The sequence below is a fragment of the Tenrec ecaudatus genome, chromosome 14, assembly GCF_050624435.1.
Source record: "Tenrec ecaudatus isolate mTenEca1 chromosome 14, mTenEca1.hap1, whole genome shotgun sequence".
Taxonomy (NCBI): domain Eukaryota; kingdom Metazoa; phylum Chordata; class Mammalia; order Afrosoricida; family Tenrecidae; genus Tenrec; species Tenrec ecaudatus.
This window is the reverse complement of record NC_134543.1, coordinates 82422460-82438934: the sequence shown is the minus strand read 5'-3', so window position 1 is coordinate 82438934 and position 16475 is coordinate 82422460. Positions and strand designations below refer to the sequence as shown.

The following is a 16475-nucleotide window of genomic DNA, read 5'->3' as shown; positions in this document are numbered from 1 at the left end:
TGCGGGAGGAAGCAGGTGCGCTGTGCAGGCCCACCCCCACTCCCAGCTGACTTAGTCCTGCCGCTGACAGCCAGAACCTCGGGTGCTGCTTCCCCCTGCTGGCAGCTGGGTGCCCTGCAGCTCAGACCACGTGACTTCTGGGAAAAGGCCTTCTCCCTCAGAACTGAAACTTAGGGTGGGGACTGTAGGAAGGGGCGGGGAAAGCACACAGCCGCCTTAGCCGGGTGCTGAGCTGAGGGCCGCGGCGCACAGGGCAGCCTGCACGGTCAGCTCAGGTAAGGTCAGCTCAGAGGAGAGCCAAGTCTGGGTCCTGGGGGAGCCCTGGGGAGGTGGGGGCAGGGGGAAGGCCCCAGGGTACCTCTCCAGGGTACCTCCGATTAGGCAGGCCTGTGAATCAGGAAGCAGACCGGTCCTGCGCTAAGAAACTGACCAGAGGTCAGCATTCTAGGCCCTGTCGGCAAAGGACAGGAGGGCCATCCTGCAGAATTTTCGAGTCATGGGCTCTTCGCTCCAAGTGTCTGTTTGACAGCTTTGTTTTTCCTGCCATCTGGCCCTGCCCATTTCCGGTGCCGCTCTGCCAACCGTCTCCAGCCCCCTGCCCCCACCAACCTCTCAGGATCTCAAAGGTGCCCCAGGTTGTGGGGCTGTGGGTAGTGAGCGCTGCTAGGGCAGCCTTTGCAACGAGGACGAGTACACGGAGGGAACGGTCTTCTCTCGCAGAGAAGGTCCTGAAAGGCCTTACCAAGCAAACCAGGACCTAAGATTTCCTTGGAGGATGCGGGGATGTGTCCACAGGCACAAGCAGATGGGTGGGTGGTGTTGGGCCTGGGCACGCTAGGAAGAGTGACCCCCAAGGGCCTGGATCTGGACAGGCGTTCCTGACGCTTCCTGTGCCCTCGGTCCTCCAGGATGGCGTCGGGTAAGGCACGCTGCACTCGGAAACTCCGGAACTGGGTGGTGGAGCAGGTGGAGAGTGAAAACTTCCCAGGGGTACGCTGGGATGACGACGCCAAGACCATGTTCCGGATTCCCTGGAAGCATGCGGGCAAGCAGGACTTCAGGCAGGACCAGGACGCTGGCTTCTTCAAGGTAAGGGGGCTGGAGAGCATCCCCCGAGTGAGGACGGGAGCGTCTTCTGGCCGCTCTGACCCTTAAGGAGCTGGGTCGGCCCAGGTTGCAGACTAGGGCGAGCTTGGCGGGCAGAACCAGCTGCCTGATTTGCCCAGGGCAGGATGAGAATGCAGAGCTCTGGTCCAGAAACTCTAGAGATGCTGAGAGGGTAGCCCCGGGGGGTCAGCGTGTACAGGCCCCTCTGCATGGGGAGCCCCGTGCAAGTCATGGGTGGCAGGCCTGTGAAGCCCCTCAGCCGGGGTCTTTAGCAGGCTGTCCCCCGCCCCCCCTCTGCCCCAGGCTTGGGCTATATTCAAGGGAAAGTACAAGGAGGGAGACGCGGAAGGCCCCGCCACCTGGAAGACTCGCCTGCGCTGTGCCCTCAACAAGAGCCCGGAATTTGAGGAGGTCCCCGAGAGAGGCCACATGGACGGCGCCGAGCCCTACAAGGTGTATCGGCTGCTGCCACCTGGAACACTCGCCGGTGAGCCAAGCTGTGCTCAGCCACTCCTAGACCCAGGGGTGGGGGCGTCTCCTAGGAGAGTGCTGGCCTCCGTCCATGGCCGCTCATTCACTCCACTCGGCCCTGCTCCTGCCCTTCGGGAGCTGTCTTCCCTTCCCCAGCCCTGCACACCCTTCCCCTGCGCCGTCTTGCTTACGTCTCTGACACTTCCCTCCCACCTCCACCACCTTCCACAGCCCAGCCAGACACCCAGAAATCACCATCAAAGCGACACCACAGCTCCATACCCTCGGCGGGGGAGGAGGAGGAGGAGGAGGAGGAGAAGGAGAGCGTGAAGAAGCATAGACTTGGGCCCTTCTGGGACCAGGAGCCCCTAAGTCATGTGAGAGCTGGAAGGGACTGGGTGCTGGGTGGGTTCAAGAGGACTGGGCAGTAAGTAACCAGAGGAAGAGGTGGGCCAATGAGACCTGGTATCCACAGGAGAGGGGAGCCAGCAGGGAAGCAGACCACGCAGAGATGGGGAGAAGTAGCAGCAGTGAGAGCAGCAGTGAGAGCCCCAAGCCTCAGGAAGGTGATGTGCCCCCTGCTTCCAGTGTCCCCCACCAATTCCCAGCAATGCCACCTCCCTGGCCCTTGGACCTCCCATCCCGCTCTGAATGCTCAGCGCCTCTGCCTCCTTTCCAGGAGTGAACACAGCCGAAGACCCCTTTCAAGAGGACCAAGGGTCTCGGGACCTTGAGCTCCCACAAAACTCAGGTACTTGGCGTTTCTGACTTGTCTCGGTTGCCTGTAACCCTCGGGTTTTCGATCTAGCAGGGCTTGCAGCCAGCTGGACTCCCCTGCCCACAGGCAGGGACACACTGGGTTCTAGGCAGCGAGAATCCCCGCAGCTGTTTGGCCAGACTGTAAGCAGCTGGCCCCTCCCAGACAGCTGTGTACACTGGAGTCCTCTGTGAGACCATCCTTTCTTTGGGTTGAACAAGGGCCTGGTCTCTGGATACAAGCCGTAGGATACAAACCACAGGATCCTGGGCATTAAGCCCACAGGCCTCAGGAGGAATCGGTCTAGTAGCTGTGCCGTGACAACAAGGAGCCGCGCTGGCACAGTGGTTCTGCATTGGGCTGCTAACTGCCAGGTCAGCAGTTCGGAACCACTAGCCACGCTGCAGGAAATCAACTCCCATAAGGAGTCACAGTCTTGGAATCCCATGGGGGCAGTTCAGCCCTGCCCTCTAGGAGCACTCACGGTGAGTCGGCATCGACTCCATTGGCAGTAAGAGTCAAGAGGGAATGGGGCAGAACCTCCTTGGCTGGGGAGGGCGGGGCAGGGCCTAACCATAAGGAGGGAAGGGCGTCCTATCTGACCTCGGCAGGTGCAGGCCTAGCCCCAGCCCCACTGCCTGCTCTGTCCTCCCCAGATTGTGCTTGCTGTACCTCTCTGGGCCTGGTCCTCATCAGTAAGAGGAGGACATTGGATTGACAAGGGGCTCCATCTCCTTTCCCCAAAGGCTCATGCTGGTCAGGTGTACCCCTGGGGGACAGGGAACGGTCCTGCTGCTGGCGTGTGAGCTCCCATGGCACCGGTGCAGCTGGGGCCGTTCTCTGTCCCCAGACTACTCGCTGCTGATAACCTTCATCTACAATGGACGCGTGGTGAGGGAGACCCAGGTGCATGCCCTGGACTGCCGCCTGGTGGCCGAGCCCTTGAGCTTCCAGAGCAACATGGAGCAGGTGTTTTTCCCCAGGCCCGACCCGCTGGAGCCCACCCAGCACCTGCTGAACCAGCTCGAGAAGGGCGTCATGGTGGCCAGCAACCCCCAGGGGCTCTTTGTGCAGCGCCTGTGCCCAGTCCACATCTCCTGGGATGCGCCCCAGAACCCACCTGGTCAGGGCCCGCACCTGCTGCCCAGCAAGGAGTGTGTGAATCTCTTCAAGACAGACTGCTTTCTCAAAGGTGAGCACCTGGGCCCCTCCCCTGCTTCTTGGCCGCCCCACTGGGTGGGCCCCTGCCTTCCCCCACCCCACCCCACTAGCCTGCACAGGGGGTCCCCCTGAACTTAGGCATGCACACAGCTGCCTGGCACCTGGCTTTCCTCAGGGAAGTCTGCGGGACATGGGGCTCAGGGTGAGCCAAACCCGAGCTTCTCAGCGGAGGGAGCGGCACACAGGGGCCCTCTCCCGCCACATCCAACAGTTCTGTGCCGCACTGACCCCCACCTCTAGGAACCCCCTAAGGTTGTTCTCGCCCACCCACCCTCCCTCAGAATTCCAGTCCCCACCTGGAGCCCACTCTAAATCTGACTGTCGGTGGCAGAGTGTGGGAGCTGGCATAGGGGGTTGGGCGAGGTGAGTTTTTGTGTCACCTATGAGGACTCTGAACTCTGCTAGAGGTTGCTTGTCAGGCAGTGTAGTAACCTGCTAACCCGAAAGGTGTTTGTAGCTACTTCCGCGCAAAGGGCCCTTTTTCTGTGCCTAGTGCCCAGCACTTCCCCTGGCCCAAGGCGACAGCCTCCAACCCACCCACAGCCCCACTTCTTCTCTTGGCCTCCAGGTGGCGCCACTCCCACCTCTTTCCCCATCAAGGCCACTTCCCTACTGTCGATGCCTGTCACCCTGCCTGCCTTCTCTCCTTTTATCTAACCTCTGGCACTTGCTCTTTCAGACATGGCCAAGTATAAGCAAGGCCTGGGTCCACCACCCAAGTATCAGGTAACCCTGAATTTCTGGGAGGACAGTCCTGGCCCTAACCACACCTCACAGAATCTGATTACAGTACAGGTGAGTTCAGGGCTAGGGTGCACTGGGTGAGAGGACATGGGGGGTGGGTGGGTAGAGTTTCCAGGAGGAAGGGGAGTGTCTGGAAGAAGGTGACCCAGGTGGCAGTGCCTGCCCTGCCCACTCACTGACCGCCCCTCCCAACCTCTGTACAGCTGGAGCAGGCCTTTGCCCGCCATTTACTTCAGGAGACCAGAGAGGAGCAGACAGCCGCCCTGTCCCTGGTGCAGAGGCTGGAGGAGGACACCGCCAACTCCTCTCCTTTTATCTTGTTCATTTCCTCTGAAGAAATCCATTGTACACACTGCGGACCTGCCCTCCTCCCTGTTCATTCTCAGTGATTATATGTGACTGCTACTTCCTTGAACTTTCCATTGTACACTGGGTGGTGGGATACTGAAGCGGGATTGATGGACCTCCACCCCATCCTCATACCCCCAAGACCATCTTTCATCTCCAAGGACCAGGGAATCCCATGTGGCAGAAGCTCACTCACAAAACCTATCCCTTTTCCTCCCTCTCCCCACCCCAACTCAAAGGACAAGCACTTTATACTGGTGCTCCCCCATCTTTATTGTGTGTTTGAAATAAACTTGTTTTGTTTTTGTTTTTTAATAAACTGTTTCTGAAAAGCGGAGTCATCTGATGTGCTGAGAAGAAAGTAGATGGCATGGATGGAGAGTTGGGAGCTTAGTACTCGGGTTCTCTTGCCACCAACATCCTGTTCTCTGCCCAGGGCTTCTGGCTTTGTGGCTCCTGGGCCTGGCTCTCTGGGTCCTCTAGACAACCAGGATCAGAGGGGCACTGAGATGACAGCAGACACTGCAGCCACCTACTTCCCAGAGGAAAATTGTGCTCCCTTTTTCGTATGTATTTTTTTGCTCAAGAGTCCTGGTGGCGCTGTGGTGTAGGCATTGGCTGCTAACCGCAAGGTCGGTGCTTCAAACCCTGCAGCCTCTCCCCGGGAGAGAGATGGGGAGGTCTGCCCCAGGAAGACTGACAGTCTCGGAAACGCTGTGAATCGGAACCAACTTGCTGGCAAGGGGCATAGCTTGGGATTAGAGGCTCGATGACAGGCCCGCATTGGACTGGAGTTCTGCAAACAAACAGGCGGCACTGGAGGCCTGAGAGGGAAGGCGGAAATCCAATGGAAGAGTTCCTGAACTTCCTGTCTGGGCTGCGACACATGGTCCCTGAGTACCTCCTCCCATCAGAGTACACGGTCGCTTCAACTGAAGGTTACTCTCAGTCCGAATCCCTCACCCAACCTGAGCCTCACCAAAAATGATGCTGCCGAGGCTACCTCACCAACACCTGCTCACTGATATTTGAGGGGGCCGAGTCAGCCAACACTTTCCTGTGTCCCGTTCTGCCACCCGACAATCTTTACAAGGCCACTTGTCACCTGACGTCTCACCACGCCACTTGATGGCCACAGCCTCCGTTCCCCGCCCTCTCATTGACACCAAGGGCAGCTTGGCTCTCCAGACACCTTCCTGTCTTGTCACTCTGTTTTAGACTGTCAGTGGCTCACTGGCAGGACCAAATCCAAATGCCTCAGCCTCTCCAAGGATCTTCTCGCGCTCTCCTTTGATCCAATGAATGCTGCCTCGGAGCCTCCCTGCCTCCTGGGATGGTTCAGTCTTGCCCATTGTCCTAAGAAGCCAAGGACCTAAACAGGCATCTCTGCTGCCAGAGAAAGCCTCCGCTACTGAGCAGCACAAGTACCTGCTGTGCCTTCCAATTCCCGAAATCGTCCTGCAAACCTTCTTGGTACCAGGTTCTAAGCTACCTCCTTAACTTCCATTTTCTCTCATGGCCCATGTCCAAGACATCGGCATCTCTATCCTTGCTTCTTCAACACACACTCGGGCCAGTCCTCTCTGCTGTCATCACTGCCACCACCACTTTGGAACAAGCTACCCTCCGCTCTCCCAGCTAACCTCCTAACTAGTCTCCCTGCTCCCACTCTTCACTCACCTCCATCCGATTCGAAATAGCCCGACTCCCTGAGTCTCAGCACACCTCTGCTCAAAACCGGCTATTGGCTTCCAACTGGGGTCAAAGTCCCTGAGATGTGGCTCCCGTCCCCTCTTCAGCCTGTGCCATCCTCCCCTTGTCACTTTCTTGGCTCCTTGAATTCAACCAAACACGCCTCTTGTCCTTTGTGCCTGCTGGTTCTTCTGTGTGAAACCCTTCCACGTACACACAGACTTGGCCCCTCACTGAAGTTGGGTCTGTTAAAATGGCATCTCTTTAGGAAAGGCTCCCCTGAGAGGTCTTCCACAGCCCCTTTTTTCTCTGGAGCACTTGATCCCCACCCGAAAGACAGTCTACTTTTCTACTTGCTTATCACCGCTCCCTTCTCCCTAAGGATAGAACCCGATTGTACGCATGTCTGCGTCCCAAGAACCTGGAGGGGCGCCTGGAACCTACTCGTGGAAGAAATGGATAAGCAAGTGAATAAATGATTTGTGTCCCTGGCTTAGCTTCCAAAATTAGGTTCTCTGGGGGGCCGGCCCCAACCCCAACTACTAAAAGGACATCTTCCCCTCCCCTCAGAATTTATATCAAAGGATGGCGCTGAATCTACAGCTCTGGAAAAGGGGCATATCTGATCGGAGCACACGGGAGCAGATAAAGGGGGAGGAGGAAAGAGTGGAGCACATCATGGCCCACCAGGCCAGGAGGTTGATGTTCCCAATTAGAGCAGCCAGTCCACAGAGAGGACCACATGGCCAGCCCCACTATGAGACATGACATTCCTCACTAACCCATAGCCCTACAGGGGACAACACCAGAGACACTGTGAGGGAAATGCACCCAATCGGATCCACCACACCGAGGCAAAACATCAAGGGGGTGCAACAGAACAGCAAGGGAATGGAGTGGCAAGGTCCCCAGGGAAAGCTGAAGGTGGACTTTGCGGCCAGGGTGTGGTGCCCCAACAGACTGGACTGGAAAATACTCCTAAAGGCCAACAAACAATCCTCTAACTACAAGTTTTTCCTTCTTGTGTCTTGTTTTAGTCATTGGCTTGTTGTTTTGTTGTATATTGTTGCTTGGTTTTGCTCTGTCTTGTTTCTATGCATGTTACTATCTCCGCACGTCTGTCTAAATAAGATAGGCTGGATGAACAATCAGAGGAGAAAGCAAGGGGACCGATTTCCATGGGGACATGGGAGATGGGGGGGTGGGGGCTAAGGTAGTGGTGTTATAAACCCAGGGACAAGGGAACAACAAGCAATCCAAATTGGTGGTGAGAGGGTGTGGGAGGCCTGGTTGGGCATGATCAAAGGTAATGTAACCAAGAGGAATTGCTGAAACCTTGGTGGGGACTGAGCATGATAGTGGGACAGAAGGGAAGTCAAAGGAAATAGAGGAAAGACCTGGGAGGCAGAGGGCATTTATAGAGGTTTAGATAAAGACATGTACATATGCAAATATATTTATACATGAAGATGGGGAAAGTTATCTATGTGCATATATTTATAAGGTTAGTATTAAGGTAGCAGAGGGACATTGGGCCTCCACTCAAGTACTCCCTCAATGCAAGAATACTAGCTTCTATTAAATTGGCATTCTATGATGGTCACCTTCCCCGACACAACTGCTGAAGACAAAGTGGGTGAACAACTAAATGTGGTGAAGAAAGTTGATAGTGCCTGGCTATCAAAAGAGATAGCGTCTGGGCTCTTAAAGGCTTGAAGATAAACAAGCGGCCATCTAGCTCAGAAGCAATAAAGCCCACATGGAAGAAGCACACCAGCCTGTGTGACCACGAGGTGCTGAAAAAATCAGTTATCAGGCATCAAAGAACAAAAATATATCATTTTGTGCTCACCCCGATAGGATCGCTGAAGACAAATGGGTGCATAAGCAAAAGTGGCAACGAAAGCGGATGGTGCCCGGCTATCAAAAGATATAGCGTCTGGGGTCTTAAAGGCTTGAAGGTAAACAAGCGGCCACCTAGCTCAGAAGCAACAAAGCCCACATGGAAGAAGCACACCAGCCTGTGCGATCACAAGGTGTCAAGGGATCAGGTATCAGGCATCATCAGAACAAAAATCTTACCATAGTGAATGAAGGGGGAGTGCAGAATGGAAACTCAAAGCTCATTTGTCGGCCACTGGACATCCCCTTACAGAAGAGTCTTGGAGAAGAGACGAGACAGTCAGGGTGCGATGTAGCAATGATCAAAAATACAACTTTCCTCTAGCTCCTCAATGCTTCCCCCCCCTCCCACTGTCATGATCCAAATCCTACCTTGCAAGCCTGACTAGACAGACCAGAGTACACTGGTACAGATGGGAACTGGAAACACAGGGAAGCCAGGGTGGATGATCCCCTCAGAACCAGGGGTGTGAGTGATGATACTGGGAGGGGCTAGGGAGGGTGGGTTGGAAAGAGGGAACCAATTTCAAGGATCTGCATGTGATCTCCTCCCTGGGGGGCCTTACAACAGAAAAGTGGGGGAAGGGAGACATGGGACAGAGCAAGACATGGCAAAATAATAATTTATAAATTATCAGGGTTCATGAGGGAGGGGGGAGCGGGGAGGGAGGGGAAAAATGAGGACTTGATGCCAGGGGCTTGGGTGGAGAGCAAATGTTTTGAGAATGATTAGGGCAATGAATGTACAGATGTGCTTTACACAACTGATGTATGTATAGATGGTGATGGGAGGTGTATGAGCCCCTAATAAAATGATTTTTAAAAATTAGGTTCTCAGCACCTTAAGGTAGATGTCCGGACTGTCATCTTTGTGGCCCCAGTCGAGCGCTTAAAAAAGGCTGCCAACGTGTAGAGCGAGCAAATCCATTTGCAAACCGTAGAAGTCAACGTAGCCGAGGGCAGTGGAACAAGGACCAGGAGCACTGGAGTTCCCAACCAAGCTCTCAGAGAACTCAGGCTTGGGAGAAGCCTGTGTGGATTTCTCTTACGGGCAAAGCTGGGGCTAGTTGTTTTCTAAATTGCTCCCAGCTCTCCCATTCAGTGGCTATAGACTCGGGGCAAATGCACATTCACTTGGCAAATATTTTCTGAGCTAAGTGCCAGGTATTTTCTGGAAAGGTCAGGTCCCCAGAACACAGGAGCCTCCAGCTGGGAGGGGGCATGACCAGGAGTGGATATGCAACAAGGAGGCAGGAGGTCTGCCGAGGCAGGAGGCTGGGCGTGCTGGGAGATTTGTCCCTACAACCACAGAACTTAACTTCCCACCAAGAATGAACGCGGCAACTGGGTGGCCCTTGTAGGCCGGGAACTCGGCCCTGAACCCCAGCAAGGGCGTTCAGAACACCCACTCCGAAGGACGACCACATGGGGCGGGCGGGCGGGCTCACCACCTAAGCCGTGCCGTCTCACGAAGACCCAGCCAGGGCTGTCCTCTGACCGCGTGCCCCCACGGCCCACCAAGTTCACCCCGCCTTTCCTTTCTGCTGCCTCCCGGGCGGGGCGGCGGCGCACCCATCACCTGCTAACCGAAGCGGATTTGGCGGGAAAGGGGCAGGGTCGTCGCACAGGTCAGGGATTTTCCACCGTGGCACCCTGACCCGGGAGAGCGCGATTGCCCCCGACGTGACCCCGACCCGCCCGGCCCCCGAATGGCTATTGTTACCAGGTCTGCGGGAGGGGACGCGGAGCCTGCCGCCGGCTCATTGGCCCGGGGGTCGCGCCTCTGGAAGCCGCTTGTTACTAGGACGAGGCGGCGCGCCCATTGGTCGGGACAGCGCACAATGTCCCCGCGCCTCCCGCCCGCGCGCGCACGCTCTGCCCATTGGTCCGCGGCCGCCGCCCGCGCCCCGGGGTCTCCCGCACGGACGCGCGGCTCCGCGTCCCCATTGGCTCCTCCGGGGGTCGCCGCGCCAAATAAGGAGCGAGCTGGCAAGCCCTGGGCGGACACTCCCGGCGGCGGCATCCCCGGACGGGCACCCACCTGCGCGCAGAGGAGGCAGCCATCGGCAGACCGAGGAGGACGCCCTCCGCCCTGCAGCATCCCCAGCCTGGACCCCAACTCGGAAGGGCCCAGAGAGGTGAGCTCCTCGTGCCCACGCGGCGCGAGCCCACCGGGGTCCGCGGACCGGGGTCGTGCGTCTCCGGCTCGCTTCTCTGGTTGATCCGCGTATTGTGTGCGCGCTCCTGCATTTAGCTTCCCGGGTCCTCCCCACCCACCCTCCCCGGCGCCACCTGGCCACATCCCCGCGGACGGAGGCTGAAAGCGCCGCGCGAAGATGTTCTACTACCCCAACGTGCTCCAGCGGCACACGGGCTGCTTCTCCACCATCTGGTGAGCGCCGCGCCCCCGGGGGCGGAGAGCTGCGCTCCGGGAGGGGCGGGACTCGGGGGGGGGGCTCCGCCTGACGCCCCCCACTCCCGCTCCAGGCTGGCCGCCACGCGCGGGAGCCGCTTGATGAAGCGGGAATACCTGAAGGTGAACGTGGTGAAGATCTGGTAAGGCTCCGAGAGGTGGGAAGAGGCTCCCCCACTCCATGCGCCGGCCAGGCTGGGAGACTGGACCCCTGGGGGCGGTGGTGAAAAGGTCACTGAACTCCTACCTCCCCGCCCGCCCCAGCGAGGAAATCCTCAACTACGTCCTGGTCCGAATGGCGCCTGGCCTGCCGCGGCCCTGCTTCTCTCTCTACCTGTCAGCCCAGCTCCAGATCGGCGTGATCCGGGTCTACTACCAACAGTGCCAGTACCTCATCGGTAAGGCGGGGAGCCCAAGCAAGGGGGCAGAGCCGGGGTGCCTGGCTCCTGGTGCTGACCCGCCCTGCCCTTCCTACCCAGAGGACATCCAGCACATCTTGGATCATCTGCATCGGGCCCAGCAGCAGATCCGCATCGATATGGCAGAGACCGAGTTGTGAGTGTCCCCCTGGGGCTGAGCCCACCCGGCCTTTGGTGAAGCCACTACTTGCTTGCTCTCGGCACACCCCAGCTGCCATCCCTGATCGCCCCCTCTCCCCCCCAGGCCCAGCCTGCTGCTGCCTAACATCCTGACTATGATGGAGACGCTGGAAGATGCTCCTGACCCGTTTTTTGGAATGATGTCTGTGGATCCTCAACTTCCTGCCCCCTTTGATATCCCTCAGGTAGAGCCCAGTGTCCTGAAGCACCTCATGACAATGCAAAAGGGCTGTCCCTGGGCCAGTCTGGGAGTGCATTAGGGAGAGTGGGCCGCCCTGGTTCTCCCCTACAGGCAAGGCCCCCTGCACTCACCTGGTCACTACGAGCTGCTAGAACGCCAGAGTTCCTGTCCCCGTGCACCTCCACGTTGTTCCTGCCGCCACCAAGGCCACAATCCAGGCTCTCATCACAGGGCTTCTCCCCGTTGTCCACAGCCCTACCTCCAAACTTCAGCTCCTCACTGCCAGCCCTTTCCAGACAACTCTCAGCACATCCTGTCTGAGCAGCCTTGCCTTCCAGGCATCAGTCTGCCCCGTGAACCACATTCATGTGTTTCCCCCGCCCTAGCTCAAATGCTCCTCTCGCATGCTCTACTTCCCCGTGTCCTGCACGTCCTTGCAGGCCCGGCTCACAGGCCGCCCTCCTTCATGCTCCTGGTGAGCATAGCGGTTGGGCTGCTAAACTGCAAGGTCAGCAGTTTGAAACCACCAGCTGCTCCGAGGGCGAAAAATGGGACATTCTACTCCCAGTCAGTCTCTCAGAAACTCACAGGGGCAGTTTTACCCTGTCCCACAGGGTCACTATGAACTCAATGGCAGTGAGTTTGGTTTTGGAGCCGGAATTAAATGTTGCTCCGGGACTTCAAGCATCAGTAAGCCATGTTTTACCTTTTGTGCTGATTATTGAGGTCATATACAAACTTGTCTCCCTGCTAGACTGTATGCCTCTTTTCTGTTCATCTCTGTCCCTCGTGACATTTGACATTAGGAGATAGTGCCTGTTGCCTAGACAGACGGACAAAAGTCAGATGCAAGGGCCCTGGTGGGCATGGAGAACACCGGATGGGGAATGGACTTAATGCAAACTGGTGTTAATGCCATGAGAACCGAACAGAAGGATGCTACCATCCACTGCCTCAGTGTCCAAGGTCCCTGGTGCTGCAGTGGTTAAGGACTTGGGTGCTAACCAAAAAGTCGGTGGTTCAAACCCACTGGCCACTTCCTTGGGAGGACAGTGGCAGTCTGCTCCTGCGAGACTTCCAGCCTTGGAGACTACTGTTCGCTAGGGTCACTGAGTTGGCATCAGTTTGACGGCAACAGGTTTGGTTTGGATATATAAGGTTATAAAAGTAGAGAAGGAAGCTGACACCAAATCCTTTTTCCCTCCATCCCTTCCCAAAGATTCGACACCTCTTGGAGGCGGTGACCCCAGAAAGAGCTCTTGAGATCTCACCTGAAGTCCCAAAGAAACCAGGTGAGCACAGAGACCCTCCGCTCTTGTGGGAAGACATAGGAAGGCCCAAGAGCTGTGGAAATGGCTACCTGAGACAGCTCTTTCCCGGAAGTCAGGCCCCAGGAGGGGCGCTCTGCGTGGAAACTCACGGCTACCTCCCAAAAGTCTTAGGTCAGACTCTCCATCCCCGTTGTTCACAGATGAGGCCAGTGAGGGTAGCGGAGTTGGCATTCCGTACGAGTCAGGTCGCTGGTGACTGGCTCGGGGGCCGACTAGTGCATAGGTGGACTGGGCAGGAGGGGCTGTGTGCTTTCTACCTCCTTGGCCGGGGAGGGTCCTGGACAGGAACAGAGGTTTAGTGTGACTCCCTGCTCCTGCAGAGCAGAGGCTGGGCACCGTGGTCTCTCCGGAGGCCATCACCCTTCAGGAGCCCGAGCCCATCCACGTGCTGCAGATCGAGGTGAGTGGGCTCCTCCATCCTGCTTCTGACAGCCGCCACCCCGCCCCTCCGCGTGGCCTTCGCCCTGGCCCAAACCAGGACTACTTATCCACGCCCATTTCTGCACTCCCCTTGGCTCTGTATCATGCCTCGAGCCCTCCTGGATCTACTTGCCTTTTTCAGAAAACGGGGTGTCATCATATTCCCTCCCCTTGGCATTCATCTCCCCCAACAGGGAGAGCAGGACCTCCCTGAGGTCACCCGCCAAGCCCTGGACCTGCTGATGGCTGAGGAAGATGAAGCAATATTGTTGGAGGAACAGCTACGAGCCAGATCTCGCCAGCAGCGTGAGCCCCACCACCCAGCACTTGAGGGTCAGACCCCCCCTCCCCCCAGCAACCCAGGACTGGGCAGTGCAGCGATCTCTTTTCTGCCCACTAACCCCAGGTCCTCTCTCTGTAGTGACCGCAGAAGCCCAGGAACAGCCCCGGGGCCCGGAGGGTGAAGCCCCAGTACCCTCGCCCTCGCCTCTGATCTCTGCACAGTAAGAGCAAGGACTAGACTGGGTGGGGCCTCATGCTGCTTTTGGGGGTGCTAATTTGTCTTGTGCCTCTCCCTTCAGGGCAGAAGGGGCAGCAGAGCTGCCTCCAGGCCAGGAAGTAGGCCCTGAGGAGCTTAAGCGAGCTCCCTGGGAGCCAGGGGCTCTGCCGATGGGTGAGTGCCTGTCCTGGCTGGGTCTCTTCTCAGATAGAGGCCCTGCCCTCCCCTCCCGCTTCTGTCTGGATGACCACAAGGGGGACAGGGACAGACTGTAGACCTTGGTTGTTGTTGCAGAGGTGACCCCTCCCCAGGAGCTGCGTCTGCCGGCCCCACCCAGCCCCAGGGTGAGTCCTGTCCCTTCGGAGCCATCCCCAAGGGCAGGCCACTGCTAGTCTACAGTGGTTGAAGTGAATGAAAGGTGCCCTTTCCCAACCCTTGGCATCCAGAGCCTGCTCACGCCTAACCAGAGGGCTCTACCATAGGGCTGTGGAGGTCTTGCTCCAACCCTTTCCCAGGACCCCTGGATGGGTGGGTGCTTGGGGTCCTTTGCAGTCTACAGGACAGGAGCTAAGACATAGCCTTGCCCTGCCTCCATTCCCCACTCAGCCCAAGAAGCCCCCAGTCTCCCCTTCTGGGAGCCCACCTGCTCCCGCCCGCCGCCGCCGTCGACGCCAGTTACTGTTTTGGGACAAGGAGACTCAGATCTCCCGGGTGAAGTTCCAGGAACAATTGCAAACCAAAGCACAATGCCGGGAATGTGTGAGTACAGGCCCAGGTCCCACGGAGGGGGGGAGTGGGTGGAGCCTGGGAATCCACGGGGAATTTGATGGGAAACTCAGGCTCCATCCCTCAGAGAATGTGGGTGACGAGTTTGTACACCCACCATGCTCCTTGAGTGACCCTGACTCGTATGACCTGAGGCAACCCCCCCAAAAAATCTCAGGGCGAGCCGATTCTGACGCACAGGACAGATGATCTTGTTTCCGAGATAACTTTTTGCAAGAAAAAGCCTGTCTTTCTCCCATGCCTGGTTTCAAACTGTCGACCTTGTGTTTAGCGACCCAGTAGGTAATCACTATGCCTGGCACCAGGGCTCCTTCCCATCCTAGGGCTCCAATCAGGTTTAAAAGCCCTACCCAGGGCCATAAAGAATCCCATGGCCCTTTCCATCCTGCTTTAGCAATGGATGATACAAGCTGAGCCTCAAAGACAATGTTCTGAGCACTTCCCGACCCCCTCGCAAGGAGTGGTGCAAGCAGAGGGGGGTAAGGCCCAGAGGCTGCAGGCCTGAGGCTCATGAAAGGACACCCAAGGGAGGAAGGGTGACTTGCTCAGAACTGAGTGAGTTTCTGGCCTTCCCCCGGCAGCCCATGGTCCAGCCTCCTGAGTGGACAACTGTAAGCCCAGCGGAGCTGTTCCGTACACCAACTCAACGTAAGAGCAGCGGGGGCTGGCCACAGGGACCCTCTGAACCCACATTCCTCACCAACCATCCCTCACTCCCCGCCCCCCAGCTGGCTGGCTGCCTCCGGAACTGCTGGCTCTCTGGACCCGTTGTGCCCAGCCGCCCCCGAGTGTGCTTAGAAAGACGCCGCCCCTGGCACCTGAGGCGGCAGCAGGGGAGGAGAGGAGGAAGCTGGAAACCCTGAGTGAAATCGAGGTAACCGCACCCACTCCTGTGCTGAGCTTTTACTGCCCAGCAGGCTCTCTGCCCTGAGCCTCCACGGGCCAGCACCCCGTGGGTGTGCCCAGTCTGCACTCTAGGCATGCTCGCCACCAACTGCTTCTCCTCCCCCTATTCTCCAGGTCCTGAGGGAGGCCCAGGAGCCCAGCGGGCCCCTTATGCTGTCTTCAGGTAAGGGGCAGGAGGGGCGGTGGAGACCTTTAAGCACTCCCAGGAAACTTGCTTTCTGACTCAGCAGCGAGTGCTACAGATGGGAGACACTCCCCTACCCCCCAGGTGTGGCAGCTTTCAGTTTGCCACCCCCCACCTTCCCCTTACACCTGGGCCTCCAGAGCCAGGAAGCCCTCCCCAGCGCGCCTCCCTCCACGCCTCCCCGTCCCCCCCTCAGAGCTCTCCCTGGAAGCAGCAGAGGAGGAGAAGTCCCGCACCAGCCTCCTCCCCCCGGAAGAACGGTGGTAAGCAGCCTGGCTGTGTGCGCTTGGGGTGGCGCTGGGACACGAGGCCCATGGCCTCTGAGGGGAGGGGAACCTCGCTCTCACCCTGGCTCCCGTTCTCCAGGGCATGGGCTGAGGCAGAGCAGCCAGAGCCCCCTGTGTTGCCCGTGGTGCCTGAGCTCCCCGAGCTCCCGGTGGAGATGCCGGCCCAGCTGCCCCCAGAGCCCGAGCTGCTGTCGCTGGAGGCTGTGCACAGGTATGGGGGTGGGGGGTGCGCCTCACCGGGGTACAGACGCAGGCTGTGGCCTCAGCTCAGGGCTCCTGGTCCCTCCAGGGCTGTAGCACTGGAGCTGCAGGCCAACAGGGAGGCCGACTTCAGCAGCCTGGTGACGCCGCTCAGTTCCCGCAGGACGGCTGCCCAGGTTTTCTACCTGCTCTTGGGTGAGTGTACACACGTGTCAGGTGGGGGGCACACAGGGCAGAGGCTGCGGTAGGAACTGAAGTGGGAGCAGGGAGATCGTGCCCCTGACCCTGTCTCATTGTCCCCTCCCCCCAGTGCTCTCAGCGCAGCGGATCCTTTGTATAAAACAAGAGACGCCATATGGGCGCCTCTTGATCCAGCCGGGGCCTCGGTTCCACAGCGGTTAGAACACGCGCACAAAGCTGCTGAGA

General features: G+C 58.1%; 2 protein-coding genes across 2 annotated transcripts; both read left to right on the top strand.

Moving 5' to 3' along the window:
- The first annotated feature begins 169 nt into the window (after positions 1–169).
- On the top strand, positions 170–4985 carry IRF9 (interferon regulatory factor 9). Its single transcript, XM_075530501.1, has 9 exons — positions 170–275; positions 909–1089; positions 1411–1594; positions 1810–1955; positions 2054–2144; positions 2258–2329; positions 3186–3527; positions 4236–4351; positions 4504–4985. Exons 2-9 carry the CDS (start codon positions 910–912, stop codon positions 4687–4689), a joined length of 1317 nt encoding a protein of 438 aa, XP_075386616.1. The 5' UTR covers positions 170–275; position 909; the 3' UTR covers positions 4690–4985.
- Positions 4986–10578: 5593 nt separating this feature from the next.
- REC8 (REC8 meiotic recombination protein) lies at positions 10579–16451 on the top strand. The gene is made up of 19 exons (XM_075532008.1): positions 10579–10634; positions 10730–10798; positions 10920–11053; positions 11135–11210; positions 11319–11439; positions 12655–12727; positions 13087–13166; positions 13381–13492; positions 13617–13689; positions 13768–13859; positions 13980–14029; positions 14292–14444; positions 15053–15119; positions 15200–15345; positions 15492–15540; positions 15758–15824; positions 15928–16059; positions 16138–16244; positions 16360–16451. The coding sequence occupies exons 1-19, from the start codon at positions 10579–10581 to the stop codon at positions 16449–16451; spliced, it is 1749 nt and encodes a 582-aa protein (XP_075388123.1).
- Positions 16452–16475: the final 24 nt, after the last annotated feature.

Coding starts and splice junctions, on each gene's coding strand:
- IRF9 (XM_075530501.1), top strand. CDS start 910: ATGGCGTCGGGTAAGGCACGCTGCACTCGGAAACTCCGGAACTGGGTG. Junction 2,145..2,257: donor GAGCCCCAAGCCTCAGGAAG/GTGATGTGCCCC, acceptor CCTCCTTTCCAG/GAGTGAACACAGCCGAAGAC. Junction 3,528..4,235: donor GACAGACTGCTTTCTCAAAG/GTGAGCACCTGG, acceptor TTGCTCTTTCAG/ACATGGCCAAGTATAAGCAA.
- REC8 (XM_075532008.1), top strand. CDS start 10,579: ATGTTCTACTACCCCAACGTGCTCCAGCGGCACACGGGCTGCTTCTCC. Junction 10,635..10,729: donor GGCTGCTTCTCCACCATCTG/GTGAGCGCCGCG, acceptor CTCCCGCTCCAG/GCTGGCCGCCACGCGCGGGA. Junction 11,440..12,654: donor CCCCCTTTGATATCCCTCAG/GTAGAGCCCAGT, acceptor CCCTTCCCAAAG/ATTCGACACCTCTTGGAGGC.